This window comes from Hyaena hyaena, unplaced genomic scaffold (assembly GCF_003009895.1).
Source record: "Hyaena hyaena isolate Hyena2069 unplaced genomic scaffold, ASM300989v1 scaffold_120, whole genome shotgun sequence".
Lineage (NCBI taxonomy): Eukaryota > Metazoa > Chordata > Mammalia > Carnivora > Hyaenidae > Hyaena > Hyaena hyaena.
In genome coordinates, this window is record NW_024080752.1 from 3,275,914 (window position 1) to 3,300,391 (window position 24,478).

At 40.3% G+C, this 24,478-nt stretch overlaps 2 protein-coding genes across 3 annotated transcripts in view; one reads left to right on the forward strand and one right to left on the reverse strand.

Moving 5' to 3' along the window:
• FAM227B (family with sequence similarity 227 member B) overlaps positions 1–15,580 on the forward strand; it is a 197,025-nt gene extending 181,445 nt beyond the window's left edge. Inside the window, exons 15-18 of the mRNA XM_039237154.1 lie at positions 9,602–9,679; positions 10,545–10,619; positions 12,285–12,354; positions 15,393–15,580. Of these exons, the coding sequence (XP_039093085.1) occupies positions 9,602–9,679; positions 10,545–10,619; positions 12,285–12,354; positions 15,393–15,515 (346 nt within the window). The 3' untranslated portion in view covers positions 15,516–15,580. The remainder of the gene's footprint in view (positions 1–9,601; positions 9,680–10,544; positions 10,620–12,284; positions 12,355–15,392) is intronic.
• Positions 15,581–15,743: 163 nt separating this feature from the next.
• The window catches only part of GALK2 (galactokinase 2), a 133,645-nt gene continuing 124,910 nt past the window's right edge, over positions 15,744–24,478 (reverse strand). For both annotated transcript variants that reach the window (XM_039237155.1, XM_039237156.1), the window contains exon 10: positions 15,744–16,102. In XM_039237155.1, coding sequence (XP_039093086.1) covers positions 15,895–16,102 — 208 coding nt within the window. In that variant the 3' untranslated portion in view covers positions 15,744–15,894. The remainder of the gene's footprint in view (positions 16,103–24,478) is intronic.

The window sequence follows — 24,478 nt, forward strand, 5'->3', positions numbered from 1 at the left end:
ATTCTAAAATTTGTTGAGTAGGTTGCTAAGTTTCCTCCTTTCGCAAACTGCCAGTTAAGAGTGTAAGCCAAGTTTAAAAAAAAATGGGGGGGAGTGTAGAAAATGAACATCATACCTTTTTTTTAGAACTTGAGGAACAAAGGGGTTTTGTTTTACTTGAGTTAAGTATGCACATGTGTATTGTACGCATTTTGCGGCCACCTTGAGCCAAAGACAATTACAAAATTGCTTGTTAATATCCGGCCTTTTTTTCTTACAGACCCAGTTTAAGTTCTATTTTGCATTTTTCTTTAACTTTCTTTTAATAAAATACACAAGACACAAAACACAATTCAGGAAACTTGTTAGCAAACTAACTAATGAAATAAATGGACTTTTGCCCTTAGGTAATCAGGTTTCAGGGGATGGGTTGTATCAATTGTTTTAGCCACAATTGGGATTTTAGATTATAAAGGTGGCTCAGTGGGGGAGGGGGGAGAGGCGGGGGNGGGGGGGGGGGGGGGGGGGGGGGGGGGGGGGGGGGGGGGGGGGGGCAGGAGGGATTTGCATCCTGGAGAGTTAGTAAGAGTTAAGATTTTGGTTGGTTCTTTTTTTTTAACTTACTATAAATATGGTAAAGCCCAATTTATATCAAATAACAGAAGAAAATTTCATTTTCAAATAGTTTAAATGATTTCAACCATTGGGGGAAAAATGGATATTCTTGCTTTACATGTTATTAGTCAATAAAAAAAATCAAGTGGAAAAGCCATAACGTTTTTGAATGCTTAGAATTTAGTACTGAAAAGCAGTATCTCAATTAAATACAAAAACTGACTATAATTTTGTGTTCATCTAACCCATTTCTCTTCCTTGAAGGTGGGCAGGCAAAGGAGCAAGTAAATGAAATCTACACTTTTACTTTGCACTCACCCCATAAAAATCACTACCAGTTTATGGCACCAAGTGATTCGGTGAGATATACTCCAGGATTTCTGAACGTAGAAACCCTATCCTAGCTTCCAGCTGAAGTCCTGCGTATTTAAGAACAAACAGATTGGCTCCTTTGGTTGTTATCTCACATCCATTTGCTTCTATTTTGTTACTAATAATCCAGTTTGGTTCATCTCAGTGGAGTAGGGTCTCTAGAATTTCTGTCTTTATGGGAGGGGCTTAGATATTCCATCCAGTTACAAACAAGGCACTATATTTGCAAAACAAACCCAAAATTTGTTTGTTTATTTGGACTAGCTTTGTGAGTGGAGGAGGGTTGATGGAAAGAATGGGGATGGCTAATTTCCCTCCAAACAACCCTTGAGCTGTCTCTGTACAAGGGCATAAACTATTAATGTTGTGGAATCAATAAATCAGCAACTTGTTTATCCAGTTGTATCAGAGAGTGAACTGTTGCCCATAACTAAATTTTCCACGTAACTACAGCCAACCGTCTAAAGCACCAAAATTTATTTTAACCATTTTAATGAAAATTTTCCTCAAAGATATATTATACTTCCCGGATTTTTTAAACAATAAAGCAAAAATAAGTAACCTTCTGATGATGACCAGGCTTCACAAGATGAAATCTATGATTCAGCTCCACTGAAATCTCAGTTACAATGCTCGTTGAGTAGGCCAAGAACACTGAACACCTCCCGAATACCTCTTCCATAACCGGCACTGGTACCCGTGTGAAGGCACCAAGCACTCCAACAGCAAAGGCAGGAAATGGGGTCATTGCCAACAGAATCCTGCCTAAGTTATTGGAGCGGCACCTCCAGTGTGACACAGCCCTGCACTAAAGCCGAACCGGCTGATAGACTTTCAGAGTCTTTGTGCCTGTTTTTTATAGTTCTTCCGTCTTCCACTTGAAAAACTGCCCACTGTCATCTCATTCCTACTGACTCCCGTAATACAAACACCAGGTCTCTTTGATCTTCGTGTGTCCATGCCGAGTAAATGCTCTGGCAAGTTTGTAGAACGCTTTTCGTTAAACCTGTGTTAATATTTCTGGTAACCCTATCCCCTCAGTTTTCTAAACTACGCTATTAAACCAGTGCTAATGCTGTATTAGATCATGAGACTTACTAAAACCCCTATTTTACATGTAATGCCAGGTGAGACTCCAACAGTGGCAATGTCTCCCATAGAATAAGGCACATGGGGTGAGTAATAACTTCTTAAGAAATTCCTGGATACATGGTTATGTTGTGGATGTTTGACACTCTTGTAAATCTAACATTAAAATATTTGAATTGTAAGCAAAGGTAAATAGTAAGCAGAAGAGAACTGTTCTAAGATCAGTTTGGGCCACAGGCTAAGTTATTTTAAGAATTCAGTTTTTAGGATTAGGAATTAAATGAATTCACGACAAGACTGTGACCACAGTTTTCTGCCTAGGTTCCTTTTATAACTTATACTATAACATTATGCATAGAATGGACACTTTGGCCTTAAACCTGATAATCTCATTAGGAATTCTAAAGATACTCCAAGGAATGTATCTAAGGGATGTGGGGTAGCCAGCACAGTCTCCTTGCAGCTTCATTCTTGCAGCTTCATTCTAGGACAGTACTTTTGACAGATAGAAGCAAAATTTGTCCCTGGACATTCTTTTCCTGAGTTTCACACATGCCCAACTTCTCAAAGACAGGGTATTTCCTTTCTAGAGGCTCTAGTTTCTTCATCTATATTATAATGAAATGGACCCTACAATTTCTAAGGCCACTTGTTTCACTAATACTCTGTTTCTACTTTATTATTTCTTTTTATTTTTATTTATGTGTGTGTGCAAGCAGGGGAGAGGGGCAGAGGGAGGGAGAGAGAGAGAGAGAGAGAGAGAGAGAATCTTAAGCAGGCTCCATGCTGAGCATGGAGCCCAATGAGGGGCTCAGTCCCATGACCCTGGGACCATAAGCTGAGCCGAAATCAAGAGTTGGACCCTCAACAAACTGAGCCACCCAGGTGCCCCAAATACTCTTGTGTTTATAAAGGGAGGTCAGAGAACCCAGAGTCTGAATTGAGGTCTTTAGGATGCCTCCAGGTTTTAGTGTGTCATATCCCAACCACAGCTACTATGAAGTCCTAGAACAGGACCATTTTATTTGTGCCCAAACGACCCCTTGTCAATTTAGTGGCAGGCCATGTAAACTCCATGTAGCATTACATGAGAAAACACAGTGTGAGGTCAATTCAGACAGTGGAATTGGAAAACATGTTGCCACAGTCATCCCCAAGGAATAAAATATAACCATTCTTCATAGTTTATAAGCTGTAAGTACTCTAATTCTCTACAGTTGGGGAAAACTGATGACTTTATAAGTCTGATGAGGATAAAAATTAGGCTATTCATCAAGAGACATTAACAAAAGTCTACTAAAAGCCATCACCACTGAATAGTGCAAGAAGATGCTGAGCTTTTAGTCAGTCCCAACATCATACAGCCCAGAACTCATCACACAGCAGAAGTGTACAACTCTGACCAAATTCTGTGGGCAATGAGAATGACTTTACAAAGAATGTGTACCTAGTTTATTATGATAATGACATATGTTCAAAATTAATAATTTATAAGAATAAAACATAGTTCTTTGTCTTAGTACCAGTAGTACAAAACGAATGTTCAAGGAAGAAAATCCAATTAGGTCAGAGTGACAAGCACAGTCTCCCTCATAAATACTTCATCGTGGGAACCATGCTGAAGAGCACAATATAACGTTGGAGAAGGATGAAATCTGTGAGACTCTAACAGGCAGCCTGAGAGAGAAATTAAATATTACCAGGAAATGGCAGCATGCAAATTAAATTTCAGCAGCTCAAGACCTTGTACACTTTAGGAAAAATACATTGTTAGTTGTGTTCATCATTCTACAAAAAGAATGACATTCAGCTTTCTTTGATTTTTACTCTGGAGAAGATCTTAAAGGTTTCTTTTTAATTTATTTTTGAGAGACACAGAGAGACAGAGGGAGCAGGAGAGGGTCAGAGAGAGAGGGAGATACAGAATCCAAAGCAGTCTCCAGGATCTGAGCTAGCTGTCAGCACAGAGCCCGATGCAGGGCTCAAACCCACGAACCATGAGATCATGACCTGAGCCAAAGTTGGATGCTTAACTGACTGAGCCACTCAGGCACCCCAAGATCTGAAGAGTTTCATCACTACATGTAGCCAGAAGATAAGGACAGATGTTAAAAATTGCCTGGTATCTTCAGGTATCACTTGTTTCAGAAAGATTGGTAAGCCTTTTCTTCTATAGCTGCTGGACTTAGAGATGCCTGCGTGGCTCAGTTGGTTGAGCATATGACTGTTGACTTTGGCTCAGGTCAAGATCTCACCACTTGTTGACTTGAGCCCCACATCAGGCTCTGTGCTGGCAGTGTGGAGCCTGCTCGGGATTCTCTCTCTCCTTCTCTCTCCACCCCTACCCCCCTCTGTCTCTTTCAAAGTAAACAAAAACTTTAAAGAAAATTTAAAAAATAGGAGCGCCTGGGTGGCTCAGTCAGTTAAGCGTCTGACTCTTTGTTTCATCGCAGGTCATAATCTCATGGTTTGTGAGTTCAAGCCCCACATCGGGCTCTGCAGCTGACAGCACAGAGCCTGCTTGGGATGCTCTCTCTCCCTCTCTCTGATCCTCCTCTGCTGTGTTCTCTTTCTCTCTCTCTCAAAATAAATAAACTTTGAAAAAAATTTAAAAATAAAGCTGCTGGACTTCTTCATGGTGTGTGACAGGCAAAGGGGGAAAAAACGAAAGGTGGAAATCTGGCTTAACTGGCAGGCTTCTTGCTTATGGAATGAAATGGACCACAGCCTCTTTTTTTCAGTCATGAGCATCACATCAGTCTCAAGCTAAGCATAAACACGGCTGTCTTTTCCCTGAACTCAAAGGGACTTGAGTTTGGAAAGACACAGGCCTCCCTTGCTAGAAAGTGTGGCGGGGGGGGGCGGTGGAGGGATGTCATACTGGAAAACACAATTGGGGAAGAGGGGAGAAACTGATTATTTCATATACAAAAGCCCAGCAAAGTTTTATGCATCAGGGCAAAATCTTTTACAAACATTAAAATAAGGACTACAAAACTTGGATGCATGGGGAATTAATGATAGTTGCGTAAAGAAAGCAACCATGCCATTATAACAATAATGTAAAATATACATTTGTATATGACCGATGGAAAGGCACATAGAATATAACAATAGTTTTGCTTTTTGGAAGGTAGGATTATGGGGGAATTTTTTCTTTGCTTTTGATTACATTATTGCTGCTATAATATTCTTTGTACAGTAATTTTTTTTTGCTTTTATTGAGATATAATTGACATATGCCATTGTGTAAATTTCAAGTGCACAGCATAATGATTTGACGTAACCTGTGTTGAAAAACGATTACCACAGTAATATTTTTAAGTCTTGCTGAAACATTTGTCAAAATGAGTAGATTTTGTAAAGTTTAGTTTCCCTCTGCTTTATTTAAAGTGAGGCTTTTGTTACTGCCCTTTTAGATTTGAGAACAATCGGTTGAAAACGGGAAATTTCAGTTGTTAAATTTGTTGTTCAATAGCTACTATTTGAATATAACCTACATCACTATGAAATGTCTCTCCCAGAGTAAAATGAACTGCCCTTCAGAAGCACATTGAGAACAGAAACCCGGTCCAAAATGAGGCTCTGACCGGGAAAAGGGCTTCCTGGGATGCCCTCTGCCAGGCAGCAAACAGGACCGTGGGGGGTAGAGCTATTTTCGTGAAGTAAAGCTTTTATTTTGTGAAGAATCTCACGCAGAATTCTATAGATACGGTAAAGATCCCATCGCAGTGCATGTTGGATATCCAACAAATGTTAACTCTGTACTTCCACTTTATTTCTAGCTATTGTCCCAGCCGCTTAACCACCACCTCAAATACAGTGTCTTTGAGGATGTCTAGTTAACTTAAGCCCTGTACAGTGTTTGATATACTAATCAAGAAGCAGGCTAACTCAATAAGTTGGTACCACGCTTTCCTGGGCCTGGGTGTTAAACTGTTAGGAGAAGCGCATTGTCAGCTTTCTGCACAGGCATTGATTAGCCCTGAGATCATTTAAGGGCTGGCCAACAGGCAGGACTCCTTGCCCCAGAGTGTGATCTGTACCACCAGGCTTGGTGCCCCAGATATTTTGTTAGAAATTCCAATGTCAAAAAAAAAAAAAAAAAAAAAGGAGGGAAGGAAAGGAAGAAAGGAAGGTGGGAGGGAGGGAGAGAGGGAGGGAGGGAGGGAGAGAGGGAGGGAAGGAAGATAGGAAGGAAGGATATATTATATCCTATGTCTACAATATTATTCCATCTTTAGGCTGTAGGACACCTATTTTAAAACAGCCTTGAGTTCTATCGTCTCCACCTTTAAAGCGCATCTTGAAACTGTCCAGTTTCCACTGTTAACACCGTAGCCCAAGCACCCCTACCAGCTATGGAAACAGCCTCCTTAAGAGCCTCTCTTTTTCTCCGCTTTCCACAAGCCATTCATCACATAATCAAGGGATAATTCAAATAAGTCCTTTGCTTAGAGGCTTCTCACAGCTTCTTCTTGCACTTTGCCATTGGCTGAGAAGCCCCTTAGAAGATCCAGCCCCACCTATCTGATTTCATCTCCTACCTCTCCGCCCTCACTCACTCTGCTCCAGCTACACTCTCCTTTCTCCTACTCAGATGTTATGGCCAGCTCCATTTCTTTGGATACTCAGGCCTTCTCTCTGCCCCAAACACATCCCAGCCTTCTCTTCTCATACATTATTTTACTGCCCTTACAGTACTTACCACTATTTAACCAGTTTCTTTGCTTATTATGTCTTCCTTTAAGCAGGGGACTTAGTTGAGTATACCTTGACTTCTCTGTGGTGAATGGCTTATGGAAAGTGTACATGCTCTAGAATATGAGCCATATGAGAGTGGAAGCTTTGTATATCTTGTTCACTGCTCAATCTACAGGGTCCAGAAGAGTGCCTGGCACACAACAGGTGCTCAAAAAGTAATTGTGGAATGAGTATTGGTATCACCCAATTAGGTGGCTCTTTATTGGTTTTCAGATTGACCTTTATGACTTACTTGACACTCCTCCTTCTTAAAGAGCTTCTCTCCTTTGGTATGTTACTGTGTTAGACCACTTCCTGGCTCCTCCCCTCCTTCTAACCACTACTAATCCCTAAAATCTCTCCTCCTCAAGGTTCTTTATTTTCCATTCGTTTCTCACTCCATTCTCCTTCAGGGTCTCCTTCATTCTCATTGTTTCAACCATCACCTCTCAAGAGAGTCTCTGTTTTCATATCTGCTCCCATTGATCTCTATCTGCATTTATTGAGAGTTTCTAATTGAACATGCCCATTATTAAAATACCTTCTCATCCCCTGTAGTACATCCTCCAAAATGACAGACTTCCCCATCATTAACGATTCCATCATTATCCTAGTCACATTTGCTCTCTCTCCCTCCCTCTCATCCAGCCCCCATATCCAATTAACATTCCCCTTCCTTCCTTTACAGAATTTCCAATTCCATCTCACGCCTCTCTAAGCCTTTCGCCCTTACCTTAGAGATGAAGATTAAATAGGCTGATATTAAATCTGAAATTAAATGGGCTCATATTCTATTTCATGGAAAATCAGAACAGGATGAGAGCCAGACAACCATCTAGCTAAACCCCATCCCTTACGGACAAGGAGAAGGAGGGCCAGCCTGGCTAACTACCTTGGCTACCATGTCTTAGATGGTAAATACTGACCACAGTGCCAGAACCAGAGCTCGGTCTCCAGGATGGCACTCCTCCAATCTTTGGGAAATGGCCCGTCAGTGCCAGCCATGGAGAGAGGAAGAGCTCAGAGGGTCCTGAAATAAGAGCATCAAGAGAGCAGATGAGTAAAGGATACTGAAGACACACACTTTGTTGACTTCTGAATTTTGCTTCATGGTGCCCAGAAGAGGGCTGTATCCTGAATGAGTCTTTGAAGCCAATACTGAGCATTTGTCCTGTGCACATTAGTCGCTGGTCTGCCTCCTGGGGATGCCAGATGCTATCAAAGCACTTTGATTTCTACCCACACAGTACAAATAAACTTTTCATCAAATCGTAAGTTCAGGAACCATATGCCATTGTGACATTAAACAGTGAAGTCAAGCTCCTCTCTTCCTCGAAGGAAAATCTTATTCTAAAACCTAGATATAATTAAGGAGAAAAATAAACTTGGAATGTATCAATGAATAGTCTTCTCTAAAACCTATTTCAGAGACTTTTGGTCCATTTTAGGTAATGTAATCACCCAGAACCTCTCAAACTCGGTGCTTGGGAGGATGGAGGATGTTCTGCTGTCAACACTGCTTCCCTCTACAGTCAGTGGTACTCTTAAGAAGCCTGCTTAAATGGGCTCTGTGAGCAACCCAGAGAACTTCGCACTTCTAGCACTGCCAAGAAAGTAGTCTTGAGTGCACAGAAAACCAGGTGTTCTTTTCCTTGATTCTAAGACCTTGATTTTTCCAATTATAAGTGATTGAAGATCATTCCTGAGTAGCTTAGAGCTTCATAGGAAAGACATGAATTTTATTCAAGTTCATTGTGAGAATCTTTCTTGTGGAGCCATCTTTTTCCTTCTGATTACCTCAACTGAGATACAATATTCAGGAAGTTAAGGTCATACAGTTAAGTACCTATGTGGTCCTGCCTTCAGAGACCAAATCCACTGGACTGCTCCTAACATTCTCATACCAAATAAATTTAAAAAAATGAGCATCAAGGACAGCCTTGAAAGAGACAATAAATATGCAGTCAGAGAAAGATAGAGGTAATATTGAAGAGTGCTTCAGGAGGAGTGGGGGCCATCAAGGACAATCTCATGCCCTGTGTCTTGGTGATCACAGAGGTTTAGGAGCTTCTAGTTTATCGGTGAGGCTAAGGTCTTCTCTTAACACCAGCCAAAGGCTGCCTCCTGGAGTCATTTACCAATTGCTGTTTCAGAAGGGAAGTGAGGACTTCAGCAGCAGCAGGAATGTGGATTTAAGACCAGGGTTAGGAACACAACCATAGGCTGTACCAGAAACAGATGGGGCAAGAGCCCTGGGCTTTTTAAAAGCACACTGACACCTTCTACTTACCAGCTTTCTTCCCTGTAATAACTAAGGCAACCAGCATATACTGCCAGTCACCTCCAGAGCCTTTTGGAAGTCAAGAAACCTTGAGATCCTTGGCATATGTAGAAATGAATAAATGTTTAAATAGGTTTGAAATTTTTGATACATTTTAAATATTTACATTTAACAAACTGCTGCCTTTAATGTACATAGACATGCATACATGCTTGCAGACACACAAACCACCACAAAAAAAAGGTAATTTCAGAACTTAGGAAACTATTACATCTGAGTGCACTGGGGGTGGTGTAGTTCAGATAACGGGACACAAGATTAACGTGGTCTAATAGGTCCTGCTTTCTTTCTGTCTTCTCAGTGTAAATCTGGACATAATATTCATGTCCACACTTGAGACCCCTCATGAATGGGAAGCCCAGGTGAGATAGCCCGTTGGTCCCCCTTCTCCCATGGTGGGTACTGTCCTACTCTCCCAAATGTTCCTAATTACAAATCTTTCCTTAACCATAAGCCAATCACACCACCTGCTCCAACTTACCGTGATATCATAAAAGAAGCAAAAAGGCAATTTGCAAAGAATCAAAAGGAATTTAGGATGTAAGTTGATGCCAAGTTAAATGTAAAATCATAAACTCTGTGAGCTGGAAGTGACCCTAGAAATCGTCTGCATCAAGCTCCTTATTTTACTGGTGAGGGGAATCACTTCTGAGTGTCTTAATAGACTTGGAGATTCTTTTCTGGTAAGTGTCAAAAATGTACTTTCGAGCTGTGGAGCCATGGCAAGTGTCCAGGGGTTGAAGGAAGGAAGGAAGCTTTGCTGTGCTGTGGTTGGAGGGAGGCACCCCAGCATGGAGAGACCAGGAGAGAGCTCCAGGGAACAGAGACTGGAGTACTGTTTGTTTACAAAGAGGAGCCCTGAGAGAACAGAAAGGTTGTCTTCAGGATGAGTTCCCTGGAGTAGGGGCATCAGTTGGGGCGGTATTGAGGAAAGCACCATCAAATACAGCAGAGAGAAAGAAACAGAAGAGCAGCCGGGTAGGTCTTATTCAGTGGGCAGGACAAAAGTTTGAGCCTCTGCTTTCCAAGGGTCCCCATTTCCCTCCCCCCTCCCCCAGGTCCCCAACCCCTTCCACACATGCACACGTACACACACAGCCCTTAGATTTCCTGTGCTCAGTGGGAAGAAGGGGCATGATACTTTGTAAGAGGGCCCCCGCTGAAGCAGCAAGGTGGCCCAGACCATACTCAGGTGTCATGAGTTACGCGTTTGGTATGTATATATAGGAGGGGATGGGCTGGGGGCGTCCTCACACCAAGCAGTGCATAGGGAGGGGGTGCCAAGGACCCGGTCTCTGAAGGGCTTTTACTCACTTGCAGAAGTCAGCAAGTTGCTCATTTAGTCTTTCACAATTAGAAATGCCTGCTTTATTTTGAAATTTAACTTGAAATTTTGATTTTATAGAGAGAAGCACAGAATTGATGAAGAAATAAAACTCCTAAGACAGCGGCAGGAAAGAATCGACAAGGAGCTTGATAGGTTTGTTCCTTACTCAACTCATAAAAGTGTGTCCCTGCATCCCAGGAGCGAAGCATTCTCTTCAGTGAGATGGTTTAAACAGTATTTGCTGAACTGATTCCACTAGCCTGTCTCCGGTGCAGACTTTAAGGGGCGTCAGTGGGGAGGGAAGAGTAAAAGGGACTGGCAGGTGAAGGGAGATGGAAAAGGCTGAAGCGTGAGGGTGCTCAGTAGACTGGAAGCTCATGGAAGCAGGAATCCAAGGATCTATTAGGATTTTTGTCACCAAGTTCTCATTTAAGAAATACTCATGAAGGGGTTAAATAGCTGAATTCAGGAGGAAGCAGAAACCTTTCCACACATCTGTGGATGAGAAGAGAGGCAGAGCTAGGCTAGGCCAGGATGGGTAAAAACTTGGGACAAGGGGGGCGCCTGGGTGGCTTAGTTGGTTGAGCGTCCGACTTTCGCTTGGGTCGTGATCTCGCGGTTCGTGGGTTCGAGCCCCGCGTCGGGCTCTGTGCTGACTGCCAGCTCAGAGCCTGGAGCCTGTTTCAGTCTGTGACTCCCTCTCTCGCTGACCCTCCCCTGCTCACGCTGTCTCTCTCTCTCTACTAGAAATAAATTTAAAAAAAACATTAAAAAAAAATTTAAAAAAAAAAAAACTTGGGACAAGGGAGAGACATTAGCAAGAGAAACACAGCCAACAGAAAGAAAAATGAAAAGGGATATATGGCTATTCATGTCACAGCAATTTTCAAGGGGGACATTTTAAATGATTCTTTCCTCCATGGAATCTTAGGAAGTAAATATTTCTGAATATTCCAATATGCTTTGCTAAAGCATATAAAGTTTGGATTAGCCCACCCCATCAAGGCTGCCTCTAGGTTTCTTTAGCACTTAGTGTAGCTCTGAGGGTCTCCTGCCTTAGAGTCCTGAGACCAGCAAATGCCGCCTCATGCATTCTCTGCTTGATTTCTGTCCATTTTATTGCCTCACCTGGCTTTTCTCTTCATTATTATTACCCTCTGGGTCTGTTCTCTCCTGCTTTCCTCAAATCTGGCTCTCACAGTTTGGATCTCTTTCTCATCGTCCTATTTAAACACACTTCAAAATATCCCTGCTTCCCTTTCTCAGTAACACCTTTAGAATCTCCTTGAGGTGGGAGTCATAATCAGACTGTGGTTCATTTCTGGTTAAAATCAAGCCATTTTCCAGCTCGCCCTTTTAATTGACAGTGCCCTGTACCTTTTTAAAAAAAATAACACTTTTATTGACATATGTATCATACCATAAAATTCACCATTTTAAAGTGTACAATTCAGGGGTTTTCTTTATGAGGAAAAAGGCTCAGACAGGTTAAGTAATCTGCCCTCAGTCCTTCAGCTAACGAGTCATGCTTTGAACGCACTCAATGTGACCTGAGCCTTCCATTCAACTGAGTGGGTTCAAAGCATGACTCGTTAGCTGGAGGACTGAGGGCAGATTACTTAACCTGTCTGAGCCTTTTTCCTCATTTACAATACTGGGTTATAGTAGTGCCTACTTCATAAAACTATAATTGAATGAATATGTGTAAAGTGCCAGCAAATGCCCAGCATATTAAATTTTGTGTGAATGTTGCTCTTAGTTGGTGTCAGTATAAAACAATTAGTTTGGCTACCGATTTTTTAAAAATTGTTTTATTAGACTCCAGGTGAAGGCTACCAAGAAACCCTACGAAGCTAAGAATGACTTTGACAAGTTCCTACATAAACTGGTATGTTTCCTTTTTGAAAATGGCTGAATATTCTCTCTCTAGCTTGTCTTGATTGGACTGGACAGTATTTAATAAGCACTATATGGTTTCACATCCAAGTTACAGTGAGTGGCAAGGTAAAATATGCTACAAAAATGTAATCATCCGCATGCCCATTTAAGATCATCTCTGCTTTACATATTAGTGACTACCTCATACCCACTAATCCTCATCCCTTGCTTCTGACCACGGGCAGTTCAGGCAACTGAAAACCTCCAAATGCAATCAAAAGTTCAAACTACTAGAAAAGTATCAGTGTTTGAAGTCCTATTTTATTTTCCAGTAATAATTCAACAAAAATATATTGGATTCCAATGAATGTGTTAGATGAGTGGTCCTGCCATCAACATAAGACAGAAATTAATAAGGTTCTTTCCAGTGTGAGAAAGAAAATAAAGGAGACTGTTCTGTCTTTCCAGGTTTCTTTGCCCCCCCCCTTAAATTATGGATAGTTCTGTTAAATCTGAAGGTTCCTCTTCCTTTCAGCAGGCAAGGACATGTAGAGAAAGGGATGCAATAAATCTGATGGTTGAGCCAGCTGAGGTCAGGAATAGGAGAGAGAGCTTTTTATTTTTAGCATGTCTTCGAGAACAATCCTCATTGGCCACTAGCATAACATCAAAACCAGCAGATCATCTAATCAAATTCCTGTATGAGCCAGAAAGGTGACAGAAGGGAGTAGAACACCTGCATATTTAATATTAAACAAATAGGACTATTCTTTACTTCCACAAAAAAAAAAAAAAAAAAATCTTTCTCCCATTTTTCTTGGTCTCCCCTAACCACTATGGCTAGAGACATGGGTACAGAGAATTATTTGGTGTGAGAAAGCCACTGTGCCAGTGTGCTAGGGATGGGCAGGTGACTGCAGGTGACCTCAGCTGGAAGTGGTACATGGCTGAGTATCAGGGGAACTGCAAGTTGTGGAAACTGCAGCACACAGAAGAGTCCAACATCATCTAAACAAAGCAGCTATACCTCAGCTCAAGTTCACTGTCCGCCCTCTACCCCCAGGAATGGGAGATGGGATAATCGTATCTTCCATCATCTATAATCCAGATTCCCCTATAAAATTTCTGCTGGGAACCCCAAGTGTTTAAATACTTGGGGGCCAAAATAAATGTATCTGCAGACCAGATGTGGCCTATGGGCTACTGGTTGGCAACCTCTTGTCTAAATGCTGGACTTAGAGCTCTTCAAGGGCTACCTCCAGCCAGTGTAGCCTGTCTTATTCTCCACTGTATCCCAGGGCAAACAAACTGAGGCTTCCAAACACACCAAGTTTATTCACGCACGCTCATACATTCACTCATCTGCAGTGCCTACTCCCCAGCTTTCAAATTCGACTCATTCTTTCGGGCCCTGCCCAAATCCCATCTTCTTCATGAAGCTTTTTTCCAGTTACCTTAGCCCTCTCCTCTCCAGAAAAGTTTGAAATCTTCATAATTTCTAAAATGACTCTCAGTGATGGTTTGATTGAAAACTAGTTCATTTCTTCAAGTCAGACATCAAGATAAGAATGGATGGAGTAGATCCCCGGCTTAGAACAACTGTGTCCTCCAAAGCAGAGGGCACAATGGAAGTTTTTAGTTATCTATTGCAAGAAGGAATCTCATGGTGAAAAATTTAAATAGAATAGCAAAGGAATGGAAAGTACTGATTTTTTTTTTTACAGTAATCCAGTTATCGCTAAGTAATTATGTACCAACCACAGATCTTCTGTGGAAAATGGAAAGGTATTAAAAAACAAAGAATCTTAATTTAAAATCAATTCAGATTTTGGAGTATTGGGTGTGAAAAAACTCAAAATTCATTCAACAAATTTGACTTAAGCTTTCTCAAATGTTTATCTTTCTTTAAAAAATGAAAATGCACCTGAAGTTTATTTTAGAATAGAATAATGGATTTCCAAGTCCTTTAAATATGATGGTAGTCCTTTGAGAAATATTAAAACCAGCTTTGCCTCAGCCTCTCAAAAACTGAGATTCAAGATGATGATGTCAAGTCATTAAGTTGCACATTAATGAGCAAAACAATCATGGAATAATACAAAATTGTGATAACTTTCTGGATATTTCATGCCATTAGCCAGCTGCTGGTCAATTATCTGATTACAGCAGCAAAATAATTTTTGGATTAAATCTTCATATAATTCAGGAAGGCCTCCTTGTGAGAAAGCCATTCACTTACCGTCACCACATGGCTAAACATTTTTGCCCACTTTTAGGGGCACTTGGGTGGCTCAGTCAGTTAAGCATCTGACTTCAGCTCAGGTCATGATCTCGCAGTTCATGAGTTTGGGCCCTTTGTCAGGCTCTGTGCAGACAGCTCAGAGCCTGGAATCTGCTTTGAATTCTGTGTCTCCTTCTCTTTCTCTGCCTCTTCCCTGTTCATGCTCTGTCTCTTTCTCCCTGCCTCTTTCTCTCTCTCTCAAAAATAAAGGTAAAAAAAAATTAAACATTTCTGCCCACTTCTGATGAACACACAAGGACTCAACAACACCCCCACCCAACCCCAGAACCCACTCTTACCCACATACTTGCTCACCTGCCCTACACTGGTCCACACATACAAAGGAGACCTGCTAGACACACGGCAAAGGGTTGCGAGGCAGAGGTGGGGTTTCCCTGAACAGTATGCATGCCCTGTGGACCAGAGGGCTGCACTTGAGAAAAGGCAGCATAGAGTGGAAAGAAAGTAAATTTTATGAACAAGTTGAATTAATCTGAATTATCATCCAGATAACTATTTTAGTGTGAATACAGGTAAGACAAAATGTCTTTTATCTAAGTTTCTCTCAGAGACAGCTGAGGCCCGAAAGAATTGCAAGTTTTGAAAGTGATTGCTTATGTGATATCACATAGCTTCTAAAAAGTAAATGAGCCTGAATCCATCTTTGCAAAAAAAAAAAAGCAATTCTTCTCATCTTTATAATTGGAATAACCTCACATTCAAGTATCCAGGCAAATTTGTGAGTCCTTGATGTATTATTTTAATAGCGTTCTGAAGCTCGAACCGAGAGAGAGTTTCTGGCATCGCTCTCATCCTCATCATCATCAGCAGAAGACTACAACTGGGAAGAAGAAAAGTGTCAAGAGAAACCAGAGATGGACTGTATTTAAGACTATGTCATACAATTCAGTGGTATCCATTTAATTGTAGCAGTATGTTTAACTCAAATCTAATCTATGAGGTCAGTATTGAATGTCTTTTACAAATTCATCTTTAAAAATCTTAAAATCAATAAATGTCAGTAAATCACCCTTAAAAGATCTGCCCAAGCATAATTTTGGCTCCTATTGGTAGAAAACATAGTTTAAGATGGAAAAATAATCATTATGAAGCATAGAGAGCTTTCAACCGTTTCTTTGGAAATACATCTTGATAATAGCAACCGTTCGTCATAATACAAAACAGAGAGAGGATTAATTTACTGTGGCATAAGAAGTTCTGCCAGTTCCCAAATGCCCTAAATAGTTTCTCTAAGATTTTTTACATTGTTTAGGCCTCAAGGAAAACCAAAGCCCCACCCCCAGGTTTGGTAGCAAACAAACTCTGCTTCTCGGATGTTAAGTTTCGGTCACTCCTCTGGTAATAAGCTTCGTGCACATTTGCTAGGAAGCTGGACAGCTTGTCCGCAGGTACAATTGATACTGTGCAGCCTCCCCATCCTGCTCCAGTGAGTCGTGACCCTTGAGCCCCAAACTTCCTAAAATAATGAGAAAAAAAAATTAGAACCTGTAAAAGACAGTGAGAGTGGTTTGCCTGGCGCTTCTAGAACACACAGCCTACAATGAGAATGTATGTGGATTCTTTTTGGGGGGGGAGTGGGGGTAGTTAAGTGTTGCCAAACATTTTAGGACATGAAGGAATGTATACTGTTTCAGAAGGTGATTTGAAATTTAATTCTATCTAAAACTAGCCCATGGTTTTCTCTCTAGGTAGTAAAAGTTAGCATTATTCCTGTTTGGTGAGAGCTGGCAATAACCCACCATAAAGTCTTGATTCATAAACTCACCAATTGAAGAGTTGTATGTGGCAAGCTTACAGGTGATCAAGACGAGGGAGTAAAAGGAAAATAGACAGCAGACATGATCAACATCATGAATCAGAGGTCAAATCAAAATATAAATTGCAAGTCTTATACAAGTGAGGGCTTCCTCTGGTAGTCATTTAAGGTGTGTTCTTAAGGGTTGGCTGTTCCCCATAAAAGAATCCGTCCCCTAGAACACACAGCCTGGGTTTGCACTGAATAAATTTATAAAGAAGGAACATGCTATTAAACTCTAGATCAGTCTGTCTGGTTAATCTCTATTGGGAAGCTGTGCAGACGTTTCTGCAAAAATGGAAGGTGGCCTCTATAAGTCTGTGTGTGTCTTCCTTGTACCTTTGGGAGCTGGTCTGGCAGCTAAACTCAGAATTTACCATCAGCCAAAATGTGTGATCTGGATGGAAACCACTATTTAAACTACCACACAAAAAGAGGTCATTTTAGTCACCATCACCCAGGTGCAGTTTCTAACCAAAGATTTATACCCACGTGAAAGGCCCTACACAAAGCACAAGGATCCCTCATCCTTAAAAGATGTAATTTATCCTGATAATAAAGGTTAACATGTACTTCCAATTCTTCCTAATAAAATTTATTCCAAATTCATAGCAGATTAAAAACTCCATAATTGATTTAGCATAATTTTGTCTCTTTTTTCCCAATCTAAATGAGCTAGTTTACTTCCTGGAAAATATCAATAGAATATTAACCCTCCTCTAGGACATCAGATTTATTGCACACCAGTAATTCATTTCCCCCTCAATGATTTTCTCAATTGGTTCCTTTTCATCATCTGTTTTATTCATTAAAATATATATTTCAAATGAAAATAGATGTTTAAAGAAGAAAACAAAATGCTTGCAAATAAAGAGTACTCATCTCCCGCCGTCCCTCACAGCTTAGAAACCCAGCAGCTGCACGGAGCCCAAATGCCTATCATCTAGGCCCAAAGTTTCTCTGACTATGGGATTTGTAGGATAATTCTGAGTTCCCAAGCTGGCAAAGGGTCATTTTGCAATCACAAAGGAAAAAAAAAGTTGTGATATGGAGTCACATCAAACTCTCTACCCCTGGAAGATGCTGAAAAAACCAAGGTGTTACTGAAGCATTTCTGGGACACAGAAGCCAACCGTGGCCTGGTCTAGAGACCAACAGGGCGCTTCTTACATAATTCTCTAACATCCAGACTATGCCAATGTACTGGACTTAAATCAACCAGGTCTTTTATGGTCTTCAGTGGACTTCCAGACCTGTTTTCTTACATCTTTCCATCTGAAAAGTTTTGACAGTTGTTTCAAAGCTGAACCTAAAGCAAACTGAGTGTTGTTTCTATGGTTACAAAACCAACAGGAATTGTGCCAAAGGGTATATTTTCCTCAATTTCCTGCCACTTTCCAGAAAACAGAAACTAGAAGTCTTTCTAGGTAAATATATTTACTCTTAAGTCCCCAGAGCTGCTCTGTCACCACCCTGCCTGCCACAGATGAAAATGGACTGGGTTGCATCAGCCACATGATCTGAAGTCATCAGGGCTCAAATTTCCCAGAGAATGATAAATGCTATTATAAGTAGCCTTCTGCCCCTGAGTCAATGGCAATTGTGATCACAAATCAGGGGGCTGCCCAAATAGCTGGTCAGCAGCCTGCCTGTCTATATGTACTCAGAGGCAGAGAGGTCCCGTCTGCAATGTTCTAAACTGGTGCTTAATGTGCCCTTTGGCATATGCCATAGAAATTCAGGGAAAAATCTAAAAGTTAGGAGAACAATATAAGCTTTATGTTAGGAAAGAAAAAGCAGGCGAGCCTTGTTTTTCCTAAGAGAACACTGAGACATTAAAAGTATAGATCCTGAGCTATTGCACATCAGAGAGGCAATACAAAACCCTAGAATCCCCCAAATACCATTTCTTTGAGGTGACCAGATTGGGGAATAACGTGGAAGGGTTGGTCAAAACAACCAAAGCAGCCTTTGCCTTTATTAGTATGATCTACGAAACAAAGGCTAGAGGAGTGATGCAGATTATAAAGAATGCTCCCTTTGATCCTTTTATCACTGAAAAGTATATTCATATAACTAACTTTCCAGGCACCCAATATAGCCTGGCTAAAATGTCCTACTTTAAATGAGCTGATTGGACCATAAAGCACTTACTAAGATACAAGGCACAGAAAAATGCAGGGGGTGGGGAGGGGGGGGAACCAGTAAACACAACCTTGCTACAAACCAAAGAAGGAAAGAAGGAAGGGATTGTGTCTTGTATTTCAATTTTATTTCAAAATATTTATATATTATATAAATGGGTATTAAATTAATTATTTCAGAATATTTTGAATTTAGGGAGAGGTTATTTCTCTCCAGTCCTAGCCCAGCACAATTCTAGACATTTGGTAGGTTCTAATAAAGGGCTGTTGGACTATTATATTTGTTTTAAAATATCAAAATATATACCCAGTCTATTTTCTTATTAAATCAAATGTTAGAAAACTTCAGTTATGTGAAACAGAGTACAATAATGAAGAGATAATGTCCACCCAATTATAAAATATCTCTTTTGAATGAACAAATTGTATTTTTTAAGAAATGGCTAAATTTTATTTATTTTTATTTTTAAAGTTTGTTTATTTTTGAGAGAGAGAATATAAGCAGAGGATGGGCAGAGAGAGAGGGAGATGTAGAATCTGAAGCAGGCGTCAGGCTACAAGCTGTCAGCAAAGCCCAATGTGGGGCTCAAACTCACTAATCATGAGATTATGACCTGAGCGAAAGTTGGATGCTTAGCTGACCGAGCTACCCAGGTGCCCCTAGAAATGGCAAATTTTAGAAAAGAATTTCTCGAAGCATGAAAAACAAATTTTAATTATGTGAGACAGCTTACATATATATATGCATATATATGTATGTATTATATGTCAATATAAGCTGTCAGTAATATATTCTATATCTGGAAAGCCTTCTAGCTTCTGCTCCAAAGCCTAGAATCTTCTGGCTAGAATCTGAGGAAAACAGACCTTCCAGAAGAATTTCTATGACTTTTACAGCCAAGTTAGAAACACTCAGATTGCTTTAGATACAAGAAACCACAGACTTCAAATACTGTTCAAATGAGAAAGTATAAGAAAATATAACACATCTGTTTGAGAAATGTAAGCCACTAAACGCCATGAAAGAGGAGTTGGTTTTTGCAAATGGCATATATATATATATAATATTATATATTTATGTATATGGAATGTAACATTTATATAAATGGCATATATACATATATATATATATATATATATATATATATATAAATGGCTGAACAGGGGTATGGGGTGGAGAGAACAGTAAGTGGAAGACAGAGGCCCAAAAAGAAGTGAGCCCGTAAGCGTGGTTGAAAGGACATTCTCCCTTTATTTGGTAGAGTGTAAAGATCAGTCTCAAGATCATAGAGAAAGAAACATACAAATACGGGTTTACATTTCATTCTTCCCTGACCTGCTCAGGAGAATGGGTGCAAGAGGCTGAACAGCATAGCCATGGAGTAAAGTTTGAAAAGATTTTTGAGGAAGACAGCAAATTAACTTTTGTGATCTTTGTTAGCGTTAACATTTGTCATTCATTTCCCTTAATAGCTTGGGCAATGATGCAGCAATGAGGTCTCTAATTTCAGCAAGTGTCAAAACAGAAATAAAAGACATTAACTATTTTTTCTTAAGTATAACCAGGAAAATTGATAACAAATGAGCTGTCTCACATATAACTGACTTGGTTTGAAAATTGCTTTGTGTTTCTCAATGAATCCTACTTAAAAATTTAGCCATTTCTTAATTTACATTTTGTTCATTTAGAAGAATTATTTTATAATTGGGCAAATTTCATCTTTTTCTTTCACTATAATACTTTGTTTCACATAATTGAGGTTTTCTAACATTAGCTTAATAAAAATAATAAACAGCCTAAAAGCATAAATTGTAGTTTCCTTCTCTCTCCCTGGCCCTTTCTTTGGATGCTAAACTGATTTTCTCTTGAAGAGCAGTGAAAAGATCCATTGAAAAACATAGCAAGTGTTAGTGATTTCTTCCATCCTTTTTCCCACTCTTCTTTCTGCTTGGGTCATATAGTAGCTTCTTACACACTGTCCTATAGACTAGCTACCTAGAGATGCCTTTGTTTCTGTTTTTGGGGGGTTTTTTGTTGTTGTTGTTGTTTTTTTACAGATAGTTTATTGTCAAGTTGGTTTCCATATAACACCCAGTGCTCATCACCACAAGTGCCCTCCTCCACGCTCATCTCCCCTGCCCCGACACGCATGAGTCCTCAGTTTGTTCTCAGCATTCAAGAGTCTCTCATGGTTTGCCTCTCTCCCTCTCCCCCACCATTTCTCCCCTTCTTCTCCCCCATGGTCCTCCATTAAGTTCCTCCCAATCCTCCTATACGTGCAAACATATGATATTTGTCCTTTTCTGCCTGACTTATTTCACTCAGCATAACACCCTCAAGGTCCATCCATGTTGCTACACAAGGCCAGATTTTATTCTTTCTCATTGCCATGGAATATTCCATCGTATAGATGAACCACATCTTCTTGATCCATTCGTCTATTAATGGACACTTAGTCTCTTTCCATGTTTTAGCTATTGTTGAGAGTGCTGCTATGAACACTGGGGTACATGTGCTCCGATGCCTCAGCATTTCTGTATCCCTTGGGTAAATTCCTAGCAGTGCTATTACTGGGTCATAGGGGAGTTCTACTGTTAATGTTTTGAGGAACCCCCACACTGTTTTCCAGAGGGGCTGCTCCAGTTTACATTCCCACCAACAGTGTGGGAGGGTACCCGTTTCTCCACATCCTCGCCAGCATCTCGCGTTCTCTGATTTGCTCATTTTAGCCACTCTGACCAGTATGAGGTGGTATCTCAGTGTGGTTTTGATTTGTATTTCCCTGATGAGGAGGGATGCTGAGCATCGTTTCATGTGTCTTTTGGCCACCTTCATGTCCTCTTTGGAGAAGTGTCTGTTCATATCTTCTGCCCATTTCTTCACTGGGTTGTTTGTTTCTCGGGCGAGGAGTTTGGTGAGTTCCTTATAGATTCTGGATATTAACCCTTTATCTGATATGTCATTTGCAACTATCTTTTCCCATTCCGTTGGTTGCCTATTAGTTTTGTGGGTTGTTTCCTTTGCTGTGCAGAAGCTTTTGATCTTGATGAGGTCCCAATAGTTTATTTTGCTCTTGATTCCCTTGCTTTTGGGGATGTGTAAAGTTTGAAGTTGCTGCGGTGGAGGTCAAGGAGGTTGTTTCCTGCTTTCTCCTCTAGGGTGTTGATAGTTTCCTGTCTCACGTTCAGGTCTTTTATCCATTTTGAGTTTGTTTTTGTGTATGGTGTGAGAAAATGATCTACTTTCATTCTTCTGCCTGTTGCTGTCCAGTTCTCCCAACACCATCTGTTAGAGAGGCTGTCTTTTTTCCATTGGATATTCTTTCCTGCTTAGTCAAAGATTAGTTGGCTGTATACTTTTGGGTCCACTTCTGAGTTCTCAATTCTGTTCCATAGGTCTATGTGTCTGTTTTTGTGCCAATACCATACTGTCTTGATGATGACAGCTTTGAGGTAGAGGCTAAAGTCTGGGATGGTGATACCTCCCGTTTTGGTTTTATTCTTTAGTATTACTTTGGCTATTCGGGGTCTTTTGGGTTCCATACAAATTTTTGGATAGTTTGTTCTAGTTTTGAGAAGTATGGTGGTGCAATTTTGATTGGAATTGCATTGAATGTGTAGATTCCTTTGGGTAGCAATGACATTTTAACTGTATTCATTCTTCCTATCCATGAGCATGGAATGTTTTTCCATTTCTTTGTGTCTTCTTCAATTTCCTTCATAAGTTTTCTATAGTTTTCATCATACAGATCTCTTATATCCTTGGTTAGGTTTATTCCTAGGTATTTTATGGTTTTTTGTGCAATTGTGAATGGGATCAGCTTCTTGATTTCTCTTTCTGTTGCTTCATCATTGGTGTATAAAAATGCAACCGATTTCTGTACGTTGATTTTGTACCCTGCAACTTGGCTGAATTCTTGGATCAGTTCTAGTAGGCTTCTGGTGGAGTCTGTCGGGTTTTCTATGTAGAGTATCATGTCATCTGCGAAGAGTGAAAGTTTGACTTCCTCTTTGCCAATTCTGATGCCTTTGATTTCCTTTTGTTGTCTGATGGCTGATGCTAGGACTTCCAGCACTATGTTAAACAACAGTGGTGAGAGTGGACATCCCTGTCGTGTTCCTGATCTCAGGGGGAAAGCTCTCAGTTTTTCCCCGTTGAGGATGATGTTAGCTGAAGGCTTCTCATAGATGGCTTTGATGATGTTTAAGTAGGTTCCTTCTATCCCAACTTTCTCGAGAGTCTTTATTAAGAAGGGATGCTGTATTTTGTCAAATGCTTTTTCTGCATCTATTGACAGGATCATATGGTTTTTATCTTTTCTTTTGTTGATGTGATGTGTCACATTGATTTGCGAGTGTTCAACCAGCCCTGTAACCCAGGAATGAATCCCACTTGATCTTGGTGGATGATTCTTGTTATGTGCTGCTGGATTCTATTTGCAAGTATCTTGTTGAGGATTTTTGCATCCGTATTCATCAAGGATATTGGCCTGTAGTTCTCTTTTTTAGCTGGATCTCTGTCTGGCTTGGGAATCAGAGTGATGCTGGCTTCATAAAATGACTCCGGGAGTTTTCCTTTGGTTTCTATTTTTTGGAATAGTTTGAGAAGAATTGGGATTAATTCTGTTTTAAGTGTCTGGTAGAATTCCCCAGGGAAGCCATCAGGTCCTGGACTCTTATTTGTTGGGAGATTTTTGATAACTGATTCGATTTCTCCACTCGTTATGGGTCTGTTCAGATTTTCTATTTCTTCCCGTGTGAATATTGGTAGTGAGTGTGTGTTTAGGAATCTGTGCATTTCTTCCAGGTTGTCCAGTTTGTTGGCATATAATTTTCCATAGTATTCCCTGATAATTGCTTGTATTTCTGAGGAGTTGGTTGTAATAAGTCCATTTTCATTCATAATTTTGTCTATTTGGATGCTCTCTCTTTTCTTTTTGAGAAGCCTGGCTAGAAGTGTGTCAATTTTGTTTATTTTTTCAAGAAACCAACTCTTGGTTTTATTGATCTGTTCAATTGTTTCTTTGGTCTCTATGTTGTTTATTTCTGCTCTAATTTTTACTATTTCTCTTCTTCTACTGGGTTTAGGGCGTTCTTGTTGCTCTGCCTCTAGTTCCTTTAGGTGAGATGTTAGATTTTGGACTTGTGCTTTTTCTAATCTCTTGAAATAGGCCTGGAGAGCAATGTACTTTCCTCTTAGGACTGCCTTTGCCGCATCCCATAGATTTTGCATTTTTGTGTTTTCATTTTCATCTTTTTCTATATATTTTTAAATTTCAACTCTAATTAACTGGTTGGCACATTCATTCTTTAGTAGGGTGGTCTTTAACCTCCATGTTTTTGGAGGTTTTCCAGACTTCTTCCTGTGATTGATTTCAAGTTTCATAGCATTATGATCTGAGAGTGTGCATGGTATGATCTCAATTCTTTTATATTTCTTGAGGGCTGCTTTATGTCCCAGTATGTGATCTATCTTGGAGAATGTGCCATGCGCACTTGAGAAGAAAGTAAATTCCATGGCCTCAGGATGTAGAGTTCTAAATATATCCATCAGATCCATCTGGTCCAATGTGTCTTTCAAGTCCATTATTTCTTCAGTGATTTTTCTGTCTGGTTGACCTATCCATTGCTGTAAGCGGAGTATTAAAGTCCCCTGCTATTAGCACATTCCTATCTATAAGCTTGTTTCTGTTTGTGATTAATTGTTTTAGATATTTAGGTGCTCCCATATTCGGTGCATAGACCTTTATGATAGTTAGTTCTTCCTGATGGATGGACCTTGTAATTATTATGTAGTGCCCTTCTTCATCTCTTGTTACTGTCTTTAATTTAAAGTCCAGTTTGTCTGATATAAGTACAGCTACTCCGGCTTTCTTTTGATTTCCTATAGCAT